We start from the raw sequence: 17,390 nt of genomic DNA, 5'->3' as shown, positions 1-17,390 counted from the left end.
GCTTGGGCTGTTAGATACACCGACAGCCTCATATACTGTGCAGTATATGAAAGGCTCTGCCTGGTATGTTGAAAGACCTGCACATGGAAAATGCAGTTGGCCCCACAGGTCACCTGTTCTGTGTTGGGGTGCAGGGTGGAATGGGGTCAAGAGTACGGCATGCTTGTTGGGTGAGGACAATACTCTCTTTAAATACTCAAAATGCTTTCATATGTTCCCATACAGATTTTCTAGAATTTCAATGATGCTCCCTAAGCCTTCTATGGTTAGGGCTAGATGCTGTAAACAACCTTTTAAACAATGCCACTGACCCGGGCCCCCTCTCCCCCTACAGAGCCACATCCATGACACACGCATGCACAAACACACACACACATCTTTACAGGGACACTGCTAAGGGGTGGCTTGGGAGAGTTAGTTTTATCACCCTCCGTGATTTCTGCCTATTCTTTGCAGTAGCCATTTTCTCAATCACAGGCAAATGCAGCTTCAAGCCGCACTCAATCCAACAACATTGTGACCCCCAAGACACTCCCTTATAGAAATTCCGGTGTCTCCACTGTGCGTTTGTTTTGCTAGCAGGAGGGTATCAAACATTTTCAACTCTTATTTAGTTCTGTCTACCAAGGGGAAGAAAGCATGGCTTTCCTGCCTGTTTAATTATGCCAGCCTGTACCACTGTTCTAGAAGACAGGAATGATCTTCATTGAGCGCCAGTAATTGCCAGCTCTCATGTCTCATGTGATTAATTTCATTCCTCTTCTCTACCATAATCCAGCATTTTTCCATAACAAAAAATATACTCCACTAATAAAACATGTAAGCATTTTGCAATCTACACTATGGAGGTCCTACTCCATTTTGCATGTGAATTTATTCAGATTAATGACTCCTTAAAATGTCATTTTCACCCAGAACAATTCCCACTCTCAATTTTTTCTTCTCCCAAAACTTTCATAAACTCTAAGTGGCACTTTTCAAATGGTTTGCCATTCCACAGCACTAATCTACTCGGATCCTGTAACCGAGCAACTTTGGGGTAACACGGAAAACTTTCCCGTTGCCTAGTGGTGCTTAGGAACTGACTTTGTTTTTTCTCTACTCAGATACAGCCAACTTCAAAGCTAATCCTCCAGCTGTCATATGGGTGAATGCAGTCACATGTTCTCCCAGAGTGCCACTGGGCTAGTCTGGGCAAGAATGCTCTGCCCAGCTGTCTTTGAGAAACTTTAAGTTCTAGGAAGACTAGAAAGAGCTTGTCAGACAAATGGCTGGTCATGACCCAAGAGAGTCATGGCGGCAGCAGAGATGCCACCACCATGGCACTCATGTGAGATAGGGCGCCAAGACCTCCCCATCTTCACGGAGATGGGGTTTCCAAGTGTTCGGGTCAAGACTTTCCTTCTTCTCTCAACCTGATTTTAACAAAATCCTAATCAGACAACACTTAACAGGACTCAGGCTGCCAACCTTGACCTGTTTATGGCTCTAGTTCCAAAATGTGTGATTTGAAACTCCCCCAAACAAGAAAGTGAACCACCATGCAGAGGTGGGAACAGTGATATCAAAGGCGACCAGTGATGTCCGAGTGTCCTCCGCTCCACGTTTGAAGTGGAAGCACAGTCCCAACTCTCTGGATGGCTCCAACACCTAAACGAAATCGTTTCTGCCCTTGACTCCCTGTGTGATGCTGACACGTCACTTAAATCTTCCTGTGTCTCGAGAGTCTCATCTTTAAAGAAGGTGAAGTCTTTTCACTCTCGTCAAAGTCTCGGAGACGAGGACAAAACTTGGATAGGAGGAGACCAGGTGCTACTCACCTGCCATGTGATCAGTGACCCCGTCTCCACGACTCTGCCGCTTACTAGCTTGAATCCACTGTATCCTCCAGTCCCACTCTCTCTGCCTCAGTTCAGCCCTGTTTATTTATTCTCTGGGCTATTGCAATGGTTCCTGTGTGGTCTCTATGCCTCCAACCCAGTGATTCTCAACCAGAGTGATTTTGTTCCCCAGGGGACATTTAGCAATACCTAGAGACATTTTTGGTTATCAAGGCTGGCGAGGTGCTGCTGGCATCGACTGAGTAGAAGCCAGGGATACTGCTAAACATCCTAAAATGCACAGTCCAGCCCCCAACAAAGAATATTCTAGCTCAAAAGGCCAATTAGTGCTGAGGTTGAGAAACTTTGCTCCAGCCATACCTGCCTCTAAACTGTCCTCTATACACACAAATGATATGAAACAGTTCCAATCAGGTCATTTCCATGCCTGAACTCCTCCAGGACCTCCCAATCGCCCTCAGGTTAAAGTCTAAATTGCTCAGCAAGTCGCATGAGACCCACGATCTGGCCCTTTCCTAACTTTCTGCCTCACCCTTCACTGTTGCCCTGACCCCTGTTCCCCAAAGCCACACAAGCAACCAATGCAGGTGACCAGAACACCCACAACTCCCTCTGCCTTCAGTTGCATCCATTCATTCCTTTGTCCCAATTTTATATCAGATACTCTAATGAGACTAAAAGGGAACAGGGTGCTCTCCAGGCAGCTGGAGGCACTGATATCTCATGAGGCGCGCAGAAAAGTGAGCATGCAATTCAATCAGCAGAGGGAGAATCTCTTCATCACCTCTGTGATCCTGCAGCCATCTCCCCAACAGGCTGTGAGCCTCCAGGGAAGAGAGAGAGTCTTCATCTTTATGGGCCACAGCAACCTGCACAACCTAAGTGTGGTCTACTAGTGGTACACCTTGTCTTTGTCCTAGTAGTTGTATTACAGAATGGATGAATTCCTAGCCTCTTGCAATTTGACTCTTGCTCAGGCATAAAAGGTACTAAAATAACAAAATACAAGGATGAAACTAAATTCATCACACTGTGCGTACCCAGAAAGAGAGCGCATCCACAAAGATGGAGACATCTTGTTTAAAACTATATTCTCTGCCTCTCTTCTCTTTATATATCAGAAAAATATAAACTCTATAAAATAAGTATTTATCCTGTATATGGAATGTCTAAATCCCATTGCCTGACACTAAACACAAGACATGTGGAGCAGAATTTGACTCTGCAATAGCAACTGAGATAACAATGGTGTCAAGAACGCAGAGCTGGGTTCACCGTGGGAATCATAACTTTGAATTGGGTGGTACCTAAGATGATCTGGCTCTCTTTCTCTAGATTGGGAGGTTCATTCTATTTATTGGACATGTAACAATACTGTCATTATTACTTTTCTTCCATTTTAAGTTGATTCTATATCCTGGAGGTTATGATTTTCCTAAGCTTCAGAACCCACAAAGATGTCCCATAAGGGGACGGATTTCCTAGAAAAAAGTTTTATTAGACATTTATAGAGCTATTTCGGGCTTTTTAAGATTTAGACCCATCAGTTTGACTTTATTGCTGGTGAAAGAATTTAAGACCCTTCTTTAAAATAAGTGGAAAATTGAAAAGGTGGCTTATACATTCTATCATATATCATGAAAATTTTTATTTTTATTGCAGTTAATTATAATGTATGTGTCTCTTGTCCACACAGTTGTCATGTTAAAGACAAGGTTATATTTAGCAGTAGAACTTCCTTGTAGAAAATGTAGCAAAATGGAAGTTTCCAATTGAATGGCATGATGCACCCACTGGAAAGCTGTCTGGGCTCCCCTTCATATCCTGGGGGGCTCCTGAGGCAACAGTGGCCTAGCTTCCATATTCCCTGTGGCAACTTGTCTTCCAATCTTTATTCCTATCTTGGCTTCCATCTTTGCAGACAAGGGACAGTCACAATCCTAAGCTTGGGTTGTCCTTTCTCCCTCCTCTTCTCCATTAGCTACTCCTCCTTCATTCAACCTTAGGGTAATTATGACCTCCAGAAAGAGTCATTTCCATTCAAACCAATATTCTGGACATATGGGAGGAAGCCCAGAAAATCATTCATGATTAGAAATGGAAGCTTCTCTTATCTCACTTGAAAAACAGAGAAGGTGTTGAAAAATGTAAACAAGCAACATGGACCCAGAGACCTTTAGGCTACGAAAATTAATTCAGCCTGGAACTTATAGTGTTAGTTGTTAAGACAGAGAGTAAAGGCCATTATAACAAGACTGTTCTCATTACCATCATCTTGTTGCCCCGCTGGGGATAAATGTGTCTTCTGAGACCCCATCCATCATCTTTTGCACATATTCCTTCCATCTATAGAATTTTTGGCATCCAGTTGCCCAGTTCTCCTTATAACCATTAAAGCTTCCTTTCAGGAAAAGATTTACTAAAATTCTTTACACTTCAGTGTGAATCAGCTGCTGCTGCCTCTCCCAAGGGTATTTGCATCCCAACCCATATTCTTATTATGGGCTGAAGAGTTCTCCTCTATGGAAGGAATTCTTGACTTGAAGCTGCAGGGGAAGGTGATATTTTGGGGACAGAGTGACCTGCCCTCTTGAAACTACCCAGTCTCCAGATTTTAAACAATAAAATTAAAATTACATAAAGTTAAGGAAAAGCAAGTCATGTTTGTGTTCAGGGTTCCAATAACTTCTGTGTGACTTTTTTTTTGGGGGGGGGGTGAGGAAGTTTCACTCTGCACTAACATCTGTTGCCAATCTTCCTTTTTTTTTTGCTTAAGGAAGACTAGCCCTGAGCTAACATCTATTACCTATCCTTCTCTACTTTGTATGTGGGTCACCACCACAGCATGGCTTGATGAATGGTGTAGGTCCATGCCTGGGATCCAAACCTGTGAACCCAGGCTGCTGAAGTGAAGCATGCTGGACTCTACCCACTACATCACAGGGCCAGCCCCTATGTGAATTTCTAAAATTTACTTTGAAATTAATGTGTGAGATTTGCCTCACCAGGTGTCTGCAGCAAGCAGCATGGTAAGATACTTCCCTGAAGTAAATAAAGTCCTTAAAAGCAAAAGAAGCAGCCTAGAAGCACATATACCATGGTCTTTAAAAATATAACAACTTTTGGGTTGAAGTGGACCATATATATTTTAGCTTGTATCAAAACTGTGAGACAAGGACCTGTGGAAAAGGAACTTGAGGATAGAGAAATACTGAGGCAGAAAGGGAAACCAGTGTAGAGATACTGGTGGAGAATTCTTTAAACACTAATTTAATTGTGATTATTATCAAATCATTGCCATTCAATAGAACTTTCTATGATGATGGAAATGTTCTCAGTCTGAACCATCTAGGATGGTAGTCATTAGCTACATGTGGCTACAGGGCATTGGAAATCTAGCTAATGTGGCTGAGGAACTGAATTTTTAATTTTAGCTAATTTAAACTTCATTTTAAATAGCCCACACTTGGCTAGTGCCTACCATATTGGACAGTGCAGGTCTAACACCATTACTGCTTTACATGTAATTTTAGGAATACTTTGTACCAGTGACTCTCTAGGAGAAACTGATAGAACTCTCAATATAATGCAGTCTTCTGGCTGCAAAAACAGCTCATTTACTAAAAACACAGTTCATGACTCTCTTTGTCCTCCACCTCGACCATTACCCAAGGTACCCAGGATTAGTGCCTCGCTTGTTCCTCTGGGGTAAGCCTGCAATGCTGGCCTCTAGAAGGAAGTGGACTTACCCTCACCCAACGGAAGTTCCTCCTCCTGCTCACTGGGACACGGCAGCAAGGGCTGCAGGGGCTCCATGTTAATGATGAGCTGTTTGTTCAAGGAGTGAGAACTGCGGCTCTGAGTAATGTTGGTTCTGAAAACAGACACAAGCCAGATGAAGTTGGTTTCCATTGTGAATGCCGGCCTCTCCATCTCAGATGGCTACCCAAGCTGAGAATTGCTTCTAGACACACAGTGGATTAGGCCAGTGGTAAAGATGATATAACACTCAACACAGCCCTTTTTATCCTTAAGGTCCTGATAAAATGTCCATGTGTTCTTATGCAATATAGTGAAAGAAAAGGTATTTCCCCAATGTCATCAGATGTGGGCATGCTAGGTGACAACACAGGCATTGGAAAAATACATGGGAGGCAGGTATCACTGAACTAGGTAACCAGAAAAGTGAATGAGGAGCACGGCTCAAAGTAATTTAAACACCACCAAGAAAACAACAAAAAAACCTGCTGCCAGACAGACAGCACAGATGTTCTACAGCTATGAGCTGTCTTGGTATTGCTGGATGTCCAACATTTAATATCAATGTTTAACATTCCAATTCAAATTCACACCCCACTCGCCAACCAGCCATGGAACCCAGCTCTGCTTTCTCCGTTGGAAAGGAGCATGCACGTGTGTCAGTGGCTGCGAAGGGCAGCAGATGGCAAGGAAGTTGTGCGGGTGTCCTGTCAAGACTATCGGCTGTCTTCCCTGACAGACAGGGAGGTGGGGCACAGGCAGGTGGTGGGTTCTGAGCACCCTTCCCCTCCCCATGTTTCCTGTCAAAATCAAACCAACCCATCCTTCAAAGATGGTGTCAAATGTTTCCTTCCCCTTGAAGCCCTCGTGGATTGCACTCACCACACACACACACACACACACACACACACTCTCTCTCTCTCTCTCTCTCTTCTCACACAAGTTTCCCTTCTCTCTCTCTTCTCACCTGACTCACCACGTTTGTCACTTCTGTCTCTCTGTAATTACTGGTACACTAATGAGTCCCACCTTGAGAAGTACCTTAAGGGCAGACACTGACCTATGAATCCTCGAGCGCCTTACAGTACCTCATTTGGCATCTTTTTAAGGGGTGTTTAGGATGGAAACTGAAGTAAACTGAATATATCCTGGCTTGACATAATTTGCCATTTCAGACTGGCCCAGAAGTTCCCTAGGTTGGTTGATGAGACTGTCTTATAGCCCGGGAGTTTCTGTTGGGCATGGGAGTGGGCTGGGGAAGATCAGGATGCCTGTTAACATCTGGAATTAAAATGACCAACAGTTGGCACTGGCTGGAAGGGAAATTTATAAGGATTAGCTTAACTGTAGAGTACTTTTCTTTACTATTTCATTCTCTGACCACTTATGCAGCTGATAAGTTTGTATTGAACGGTCTGCCTTGTTCTGGGGAACTGTGGTCCCCACCTTAAGTAACTCGCTCTCTAGAACCACGATTTCCAAACTTTTTTGGCTGAGACTCACATTAACAAATACATTTTATATTGGCTATTCATATACACACACACACATGCACACATGCAGGAAGACACCCAACAAAAGTGATATTTCATATGAATTACTGTATTTGTTCTTTTCATTCTATTTCAGTTTTTTTTTTAAGGCTGGTCTTGACCCCCATTTTCACTTCATAATTCATTAATGTGCTGCAGCCACAGCTAGAAAAGCATGCATCTCATAGAGGAGACTGATGGCCGAGGACCCCACGGGAGCACTAAGGAGGGGCTATGATCCTGCCATGAGTGAGGGGAGAACCAAGAATGAGTTCCCAGGGGAGGTGATGTCTGCTGTGAGTCCTAGCAAGCTTGGGGGGTTTATGGGGAAAGAAATGGAGATGGGGATCCCTTGTGGGAGGAAGGAAGGAAGGAATAGGAGGGGAGATTAAAATTTACCACAAGCAGTTCCTTCTTTGATTGTGAAGAGTTCCCACTTTTTGAGCTTTCATGGGATTTCTTTTGGCCCTGTGGCCTTCATGACTGTGGTGCCAGCTCTGCAAAGCATAGCGTGTTGCCATGTTTGTGTGGACCATGTAGCTTTCTGACCTCGGAAAAGCCCATTTTCCCTTCTTGCACAAACCAACTCAGAATTGCTCTGCCCCACTGAATCCATGCCCACTGAGCTGGCAGCAGTCCTAGCCCCCAGAAATCACTGCATATGCTGCAGCAAGGAGGGGCCCACAGTGAGCCTTTACGGAGGGTCTTTAGCCCCATCAGCCCTCCTCCCAACACTCTTCAGTTGGAGATATCAAGCAGCCCACAGCCCGCCCCCACCACACTGCAATGTCTGGGCAGTTGCCAGTGCTGGAGCAGGCTGAGCTCACCAGGAGTGACCTCACATGTGTGAGCCTGCTTGGCACTGGATGGTCAGGAAGATGCTGACTCAGCCCCTACGCTCATGAGCTCTTGCTGCTGTGCTGTAGCAGAGGTCAATGGCCGGGGGCAGGGGGTTATAAGGTCTGCCTAGGGTTAGGCCAGATGACCCCTACAGTCGATTGCAACCCCAAGACTCTTCAATTCTTTGATTCAGAGATGAACATTACTTCCCTGGGAAGTACAAGACTCAGATAAACTCAAAGGTGGTACAACTAGGGGTTTTCCTGGAGCACAAGGACTCCAGCGCTCTGGACTTGGTGCTGGACACCAGGACAGCTTGAGGCAGAGAGAAGCAGCAGAAGGAGAATCAAAATGCAAGTCTCCCACCTTCCCTACTGACTCCTTTAGACCACAGATTACCATTTTTGACCTCTCTCCTTGTATCTTTTGTGAAGGTGCAAACTGATGCAAGCTTCATTTAAAGTAAGAGCACCCCGGTGGCACAGTGGTTAAGTTTGCATGTTCCACTTCAGTGGCCCAGGGTTCACTGGTTCAGATCCTGGGTGCAGACCTACAAACTGCTAGTCCAGCCATGCTGTGGCAGGCATCCACATATAAAGTAGAGGAAGATGGGCACAGACGTTAGCTCAGGGCCGGTCTTCCTCAGCAAAAAGAGGGGGATTGGCAGCAGATGTTAGCTCAGGGCTTATCTTCCTCAAATAATAATAATAATAACAATAATAATGATATCAGGGTTCAGAAGGCTGTTTTCTAGTTTACAAAGTGATTTGTATACACTTTACCTCATTTGTTTTTCTCAATGTGCTTATAAGATAGGTAAGAAAAATACTGTATTTACAGATGAGGAAACTGACTCAGTGAGGTTATGGAACTTGACTAAAGACACTTATAAAAGCAGACTCAGGACTCAAAGCTGGATCATCTGATTCCCAGCCCAGGGCCTCTGCTGCACTCCACACTACTTTTCTGCATGATTTATCCTGCTGTACCCCAGAGGGACTCCGTTCACTACCCCTAATGCCGTGTTGTCTGTGGCTGCATGCACTCCCTCTGTGTCATATCCTTAAAAGATGCACATTCTAAAGGATGTGCCGACATTCCAGTGGGCTCCCACTCCGCCCTTCCACCTGAGTTCCTGTGGTAATGGCTTCCATAGCTTCGGTCTCCCCAGGCCTGGTGAGGGTCTGTGCTGTGTTCCTCCCATGCACCCATCAGCTGACTCTGCAAAAATGCCTGACCTGCTTTGCAGCCCGCTCACATGTGCATAATCTGGCAGATAATGGTTTCCAAATGAAACTGTCATTAAGAATTCTACTGACGTAGAAAGGTTTCCTTTGGGAACTGCAAATATATTCTAAGATTGGCTTCAAAAATGGTGGCATAAAATAAAGCAACTAAAATGAGGCTCATGGAGCCCTGCACCACTCCTCGGAGGGAAAGGAGCTGCTGCTGGCCTGTTGGCAAATCTCCATCAGAAGAGACTTTACTGTGAACATGTCTGTCAGACATTAGCTCCTCATTTGTGGATGAGAGACGATAATAATATCTCCACCTCACATTTGTATGGCACTTTATATTTTTAAAGAACTTTATTTGAATCCCCATAACAAAACTTAGAAGTCCGGCAAAGAAACATGAATGTCATTTTATAGATGAACAAACTGATGATCTGAGAAGTTAAGTGACTAAGCCAAGGCCACACAGCACTAAGCAACATAGCCAAGATTAGAATCCATTCATGACTCCTCAGACAGGTGCTCGTTTCAGGTACAAATTCTGCCTCTGGGGGTCCCCAGGTGGTGGCCGCTATGCCCAGGCGGCTCACACAGCCAGCCCAGGGCTCACCAGGCCTCGGGGGTGTGCAGGTGATTCTCATCCAGCAAAGACCAGTGAGCCACCATGAGAGTTAGCTGCTTTTGTTTTTGAAAAACAGAAAAATCTCAAGACAGTGTTCTCAGTCTGTCTGCATCTGTCTCTAAATACGCACATCAGTAGAGGTAGGAGTCCATGAACTTGTCATTCTTTGACGAGTAGAATCTCGAGTGTGAGCAAAGAGAGCTGATTGAAGCTTTATCCTCACCATTCTAGACTAGTGGCCATCTCTGAACACTGCCAGAGAAATATATATACTATATATTATACTCTCACTTTTGACAGCCACATCAGAGAAGTCAAAATAATTTGAAAATGAAACAATTCCCTACCATGCGACTGGCTACTGGGAAGGAATGAGAAATTGCTCCTGAGAGTGGCCCCCGTCACCACGGCTCTGACTACAGTGCTGCCTCTTGGGAGGTCGAGGTCCCTGGGCAGCACCGTGGACAGATCTCAGGTCCCAGAAAATAGCAGAAGTGCTGCTGTCATCCACACTCCTAGTTCATGTATTCGTTCAACAAATATGTACTGACCTTCTACTATATGCCAGGCAGTGCCCAACAACCCGGCTCACTGGGTCACCCAGGAACTAGAGGGGACCAGGCGAACCTGAGCATAAAGGAGACTCCTCTAAGTCCGAAGACAGGGAAGGAAGGACAGGTGCCAATCAGTGTGCAAGAACTTCCTGAAGCATATGGCTTATGATCATCTTACCTTCAAGAGGGAAAGCGTCATGATGAGAATGTTCAGCTTCAGACAGTTAGCGTGTTTGGGGTTTAGGGTGTACAATGATTTGTGTAACTTGTAGTGGTATGAAGTCCAATATGACCAAGAGAATATTTAATTCCTAAGACTTACATATAATGCCATGTTAATGAAGATGCGTACCCCTGAACCACTAATGACTAAGTTCCTCATTCCTCTGATTGACTTTTGGGAGTAAAGAGTCCAATGAGACATGAGCACCCATGTCCCTTTGTGTGAAACAGCCTAGAAGGAGTCGGGCTAATGGGAGCTGGCCATATCTGATGAACAGAAGCAGGAACCAAGAGGCTCTAAGAGGACATGATGAAAGACTCAGCCAGGAGATGACACAGCCGTGCCTCACCCACGTCCTGCTTGTTCATGTGACATTCCAGGCCGAATTGGGCCGATGACTTCCCACAGGGCAAGTAACTCAAAATGGAGCCCAGTCGCACTCACGCCACGGCCAGGCCAAATCTGTCTGAGGGAGATTTCCAGAACAGTGAGAGTGTCATGCCTGCAGTCGGAGCCCAAAACAGTAGAGAGCTGGTGCCCTTACACCCTCTCCCATTATAGAGGATTTTTTGGCAAAGCCAGCCTTTAAATCCCTTTGTCCATCCCAGAAGCTTCCTGGAGCCTTGGGAGCACCCCACTCACCTGTGCACCTCCGGAGGGTCCCTCTGGATTTTGGAGCTTGCCTCCACCACCTCTTTGGCAACTTTACCGCTGCAAAAGACAGAAACACAACATCTGTTCAAGGACACTCAGAGTAGAAGGTGAGGGCTGTGCACATGTATCTTTGTTTTCTAACTTCACAGTGGTCTGACCCAGCACTGGGAATCCCCACCTTCTCTTTCTCCACAAGGGGAACTTACTACAGAGTTTAAGGGTGCCCGTGAGCATAAGAGATGAATGAATTGGAAAGGGAGGACCAAAACAGCCCACAAGCCAACGTGCACTGATTTATAAGCAAAATATTTAAATGTAAATGGCTGCCTCTACCCCAACCCTGCCATCAACATGGAACCATGGGTACCCACCTATATCGAAATCTACTTCCTTTAAAAAATATCTTGCTGCTTGACACAGTCTTGATCTGACTGGATTTTGCATACCTTTAAGAAAAAGCAGAGCGGGGTGGTAGTGACATTGGAAAGTCCAAGTGGGACAAGCTATAGGGCATGGTAATCAGGTATTTTTGACTGAAAGAAAGAAATACATTGTATTATATGACCCTGCCACACGCACACACAATCCTGAAAGAACAGTTCCACAAAAGCATAGTTATTTTCACCATGTGTACTGCAATCTGGTCTCTTCTATGCTATCTCTTTTCATTCTTTTAAATGCTGGTGATGACCCACATGTTTGGTCTCATAATCCATTACCAGGTCACGACCTGCAAACAGGAGCAGGCAATACTGGTGATCAGAAGGGATTCTTTCCCATTTCTATCTGAAGGATATGGAGAGGACTGACTGTGTCACATGGTATCATTCAGTTTCCTGCAGGGGGGCCACTTTCTTGGCTGTGCCTTGAGCAACACTGCAGCAGGAGACAGCTTCCCAGTGACCCAGGTCAATCACTAGCTCACAAAAGACCCAACTGCAGTGTATTACCCAAGAGAGGGCACGAGGGGCCCATGTCACCATGGGAATGGCTGCTGGCTTCTGAGTATTCCCTGGCTAAGTCACCGTGACCCAGTGCCCTTTCGAAGAACCCGCCCTGGTAGATGACTAAGACACACGTGGAATGAGAAGCCAGCCAAGCACTGATTCAGCACGTCTGAGCCCTGCCCATAAATACGCACAAACAACAACACTTTGAAAAACAATCTAGGACATGGGCTGCCCGGAGGCCGCACACAGGGCACTAAATTACTCTGGCCGCTGAGGATGCCTCTAATCAATCGCTTTAAGCCTTAGGCAATTAAATCCAACAAGTTAGAAAGAATGGTCTCCCAGAGTTCAGGATCATTTAAAAATATTGATAGTTATAAAATCTTAATTACAAAAACACCACAAAACTGTGCTCTATAGAATTCTGAGCAAGGAAGTGTACACCGCAGGGGTTTGGTGAGAAGTTTCCCTGTGGGCAGTGATCCCCACCCGTGAGTGTCTTGAAGCCTGTGTTCATTCCCTCTGCAGCTGTGAACTGAATGCCTGCTCCCTTCTCCCCAGCTCAGGGAAGACACAGGGTCTCTGCCTTCGTGCCATCTAAGGCTTAGAGGGGAAATGGATATTAATTCAGAAACTGCTCAAATAAGTTACAAATGTAAATTACAAGCTATGAAAGGAGAGATGCACTGAGAGCATGGGGGGGGGCGGGGGGGGGGACTGAGGTTGTCTGGGGGCCAGGGAAGGTGTCCTGAGCTGAGATCCAAGGGTGGGAAGGTTAACCAGGGCAGGACAGTGGGTCATGTCTGGGCAGAAGGCCCAGCAGGCACAAAAGCCCTGAGTCTGAGCCCTGGAGGAACTAAAAGAAGATCTTAAGTGTATCTCCCCAGGGTATTACTATTATTGTTATTATATACGCGTGCACACACACACTCTCACACACACAATTTTTTCCCCCTCGTTTAGCAGGACCTGACCTTGTACTGTCCTTGTTAAGGATTTTGGTCTTTGTCTTCAGAACAATGGAAAGCCATAGTAACTAGCACTCTTTTGCAAAGAAGCCCCTTCTCCCCTCCACCTTTGCAAACAGCCTGAGTCAGCAGAGGGGCACTGGCTAGAAAGGAGGAGCAGGGAGAGTGAGATGGGCAAGGGAGGCGTAGCAGGCTCGGGGAGGGGGATTCTTGGCAAGGCAGGGCTCAGAGAAGACCACGTGGGATCCCTAAGGACAGGCGGGAGCAGGAGAGAGAGAGAGACACAGAGAGAGAGAGAGACAGAGAGAGACACAGAGAGAGAGAGAGAGAGAGAGAGAGATCCACACGCTGAGGCTCTGGACACCTGGGACAGGCAGCACCGGCTGCTGGCCAGAGCTGGGTCACGGTGAAGAGGAGAAGAGTCCCTAGCAAGCATCCCACAGTGCCCTCCCCGTCCTGTGAGGACACCCTCTGCCCTGAGCCCTAGAGAGCTTTGGGCCTGACACACCTACTGAAGCCTGAGAAAAGAGCTGTCACCATCACCATCTCCCTCTGCCCATCTTTTCGGCAGGGTTGTTGCTCCCAAGTCCGCAGAAGCGGAGGAGAGAACTTTAAAGAAGTTTCTGCTTTTTAAATATTTTTTGTTGTTGTTGTTCTAGGTCTCTAAGGATCCTTGGGGCAAGGTAGTCTGCTAAAAAGAAGATTATTAGGAACCTTAATTGGCCTTTTTGAAATTCAAACTCAACTCTGTGTCCAGTTTATAGAAGATACTAGAAGCTCAAAGGAGTGTGGCCAGCGCAGCAGTCCCAGGGAACCTCTCGGGGGGAGAGGTGGGCAGCTCTGTTTTTCACTGGTGCAGCCTCCCCGCTTCTGCCCTTCCAGGCCCCAGAGGAGGCCGCTGTCTTCTCCTCACACCCAGAAATGCCTCTTGGCGGGAGGCCTCAGGCCTGCGCTGCATCCACCCAAACCTTCAAAGAGCCTCACAAAAAACAGGTCAAAAGACACATTTCACAGAGAAAGCGAATAGCTGTCTGCTCAGCGTGAGCCCAGGGAAAACAGCACTGGCTTCCCTCTGGCAGCTGATTGCCCTGGGTGATTACTCCTGTCATTTGACTTGCTCAGAGATGCTCTCCCGGGAGCTTTATCGCCAATTCCCTGCCCTCCCAAATGCCCATGTAGACTCCCCATAGTGTTTGGGGTGAGATCTTTAATGGAATTTTAACAGGGGAGTTCAAGGAGATCTTGGACAACACAAACCCACTGGGAACTGGGACACAGACAGTGGGATGAAGGGAAATAGAGGGGGAAGGAGAAAGGTGGCTGGCTTGCAGGACCTGCGTCCAGTTGTTCCCAAACCTAGCTGCTCACCAGCAGCACTCGGGGTAGGGGTTGAAAACACCAGTTCTCAGGCTCCATTGCTAGAGTCTCATTCAGCAGGTCTGGAGAGGGCCCAGGAGTTGCTATTTTTATCAAACACCCCAAGGTCATTCCAAGGCAGCCCACTCTCATTTGAGAACCTCTGAGTCCCTGTATTCTCCCTGAAGACTTGAGAGGTGACATTTTCCTTAAAGGAGCAGAGGCCCGGGATTCCTATCTGCTTTTGATCCTGTGACCTTGCACAAGCCTCGATTTCTCCGTGAATTTTTTAAAGGGGGAGGGTATACTAGTCCCTAATTCCTAGTGTTCTGAGGAGGGCTAGTGAGATTAAAGGATGTGAAAGCACCTGGCACGTGCCTGCTCATTATGTAACACTTGCCTGCCCTCCCTCCCTCTGATCACTCTCCAAGCCTCTCCAGTGCCTTCTCACTGCTCAGCTACTAAAGCCGATCCTCTCAGTCAGGGAGATTCCGGGGACCCTGTCAAACATTCTGAAAGCCAGTAAGAGGCCTTCACGCCCTAATTCCAGCTGACGCGTCCCAGCGCTGCATTTCCTGGGCTCTCACATCAGTGAGCCCAGAGCAAAGTCTCCTTCCCACTGCAGACAACCTAGTTAAAATAGCAATTCTCCCTCTGCCGGGTGCTTCCCCGCCCGCCCCCTCCCCACTCCCACCTCCCCATCAGAATCCCAGCACCAAAGTGTTGGCTATTCTCAAATGTGTGTGACCTCACAGAGAAATCCAGGCAGTCCCCAATTTACCAACACCTGACTCGGGAACAACTGTGTATTCAAATCGTGGCCTGGTCACGACTCACCTTTCTGCTGTCACAGCTCTCCACCACTCCTCACTCCAGAACTGCCGGGGCAGCCACGGAACCCAAAGACCCCTTCCCACCGCACCAGAGAGCTCTGCTGCCCAGTTCTGACACAAAGCTGTACTTTAAATGGGGTAACACATGTGAGATGTGCCATGTATGCCGACAGGGTCTGGAACAAGCAAAGCATTTGCTGAGTGTCAGTATCACATGATGCACACACAGCACAGCTCTGTAGGCACGCGTCCCACTCACCCCTGCCTCTAACTTCTCCTCTGGCACCTGCCACTATAGGGGCTAGGGATGGAGGTGCTGGGGAGACAATGGGTGCTGCTCCAATGGGCCACTTATAGAATTAACAATACAATTTCCCATTGAAATCACAGTTTAGAGCTTCTGGAGTAATCATAGCAACAACCTACATTATTACTGAGCACTTACTATGGGCCATAAACCATTGGAAGCACCTTCAATATGCAAATTCATTTTATCTTCACAGCTCTTTCACAGGAAGAAGCAATCCACTTATTTTTTTCTTTTTTTGGTGAGGAAGATTGGCCCTGAGCTAACATCTGTGCCAATCTTCCTCTGTTTTATATGTGTGATGTCGCCACAGCATGGTTTGATGAGTGGTATGTAGGTCCATGCCTGGGATCTGAACCTGCGAACCCCCGGCTATCAAAGTGAAGTGCAAGAACTTAACTACTATGCCACCAGACTGGCCCCACAATCCACATTTTGACATGAGGAAACTGAGGCACAGAAGGGTTAAGTCACTTAACTATGGTCACATGATAGAAGCTGGAGGAAGCAGGTTGCAAACCGAGGTTTGTCTGTATTTTGAAAATAAAGCTTTAGCCATGCAGGTCCTCAGACTTCAGAGAGCATCAGAATCACTCAGCAGGCTTTTTAAAATACAAGTCTCTGATTCAGTAGTCTGGGGCAGAGCCTAATAATCTGCACTTCTAACAAGCTCCCAGGAGATACTGATATAGGTCCAGGGACCCTACTCTGAGAATCACTGGATTAGAGCATTTCAACCCTCGGCTGCACATTAGCACCACTGGGGAAACTTTCATTACTACCAATATCTCGACCCCCATCCCAGATTCTGACTGTTAAAACAATAGCTTTATTGAGATATAATTCATATACCAAAAAATTCAGGGGGTCGGCCCCATGGCTGAGTGGTTAAGTTTGTACGCTCTGCTTCGACGGCCCATGGTTTCACCAGTTGGGATCCTGGGCATGGACCTAACACTGCTCATCAAGCCATGCTGAGGCGGCATCCCACAGAGCAGAGCCAGAAGGACCTGCAACTAGAATTTACAACTATGTACTGGGGGGCTTTGGGGAGGAAAAAAAAAGGAAGATTGGCAACAGATGTTATAGCTCAGGTGCCAATCTTTTAAAAAAAAATTCACCCTCTTAGATTGTACACTTCAGTAGTTTTCAGTATGCTTCATAAAGTAAAAAAAATCATCAGAAAACATTTTCATCACTCCAAAAGAACCCCCATACCTATTGGCAATCAGTCTCTATTTCCCCTCCTTATCTTCCCCACTCCTAATCCCAGACAACTACTAATCTACTTTCCATCTCTAAATATTTGCATATTCTGGACGTTTCAAATAAATGAAATCATACAAGATGTGATATTATGTGGCTGGCTTCTTTCGCTTAGCGTAATGTTTTCAAGGTCCATCTTTGTTGTGGTGTGTATCAGCACTTCACGTATTTTTATGGTGGAATAATATCCTATTATACGGATATGCCACTTTCTTTTATCCATTCATTAGTCGGGCATTTGGGATGTTTCCACCTTTTAGGTACTAAGAATAATTCTGCTGTGGACATTTGTGTACGAGCTTTTGTCAGGACCCAGATTCTGATTTAATAGGGTCTGGGGTAGGGTCCACAGTCTTGGTATTTTTCAGAAGCTCCCCCAGGTGGTTCTAACGTGCAGTCAGGGCTGAGAACTTCCGGTTTAGAACCTCATTACTCAAAGTGTGGTCCCGG

General features: G+C 46.3%; 1 protein-coding gene across 23 annotated transcripts in view; it reads right to left on the bottom strand.

The window, feature by feature from the left end:
* FRMD3 (FERM domain containing 3) overlaps positions 1–17,390 on the bottom strand; it is a 285,855-nt gene that overhangs the window by 45,583 nt on the left and 222,882 nt on the right. For 21 of the 23 annotated variants that reach the window (XM_070590805.1, XM_070590811.1, XM_070590803.1 and 18 more), the window contains 3 exons: positions 11,632–11,706; positions 11,249–11,317; positions 5,591–5,715 (listed from right to left, as the gene is read on the bottom strand). In XM_070590805.1, the coding sequence (XP_070446906.1) occupies positions 5,591–5,715; positions 11,249–11,317; positions 11,632–11,706 (269 nt within the window). The remainder of the gene's footprint in view (positions 1–5,590; positions 5,716–11,248; positions 11,318–11,631; positions 11,707–17,390) is intronic. The other 2 variants (XM_070590804.1, XM_070590809.1) reach the window with 1 other exon arrangement.

The sequence above is a fragment of the Equus przewalskii genome, chromosome 22 (genome assembly GCF_037783145.1).
Source record: "Equus przewalskii isolate Varuska chromosome 22, EquPr2, whole genome shotgun sequence".
Classification (NCBI taxonomy): Eukaryota; Metazoa; Chordata; class Mammalia; order Perissodactyla; family Equidae; genus Equus; species Equus przewalskii.
Note: the sequence above shows the minus strand (reverse complement) of the source record. Positions and strands in the feature narration are given on the sequence as shown.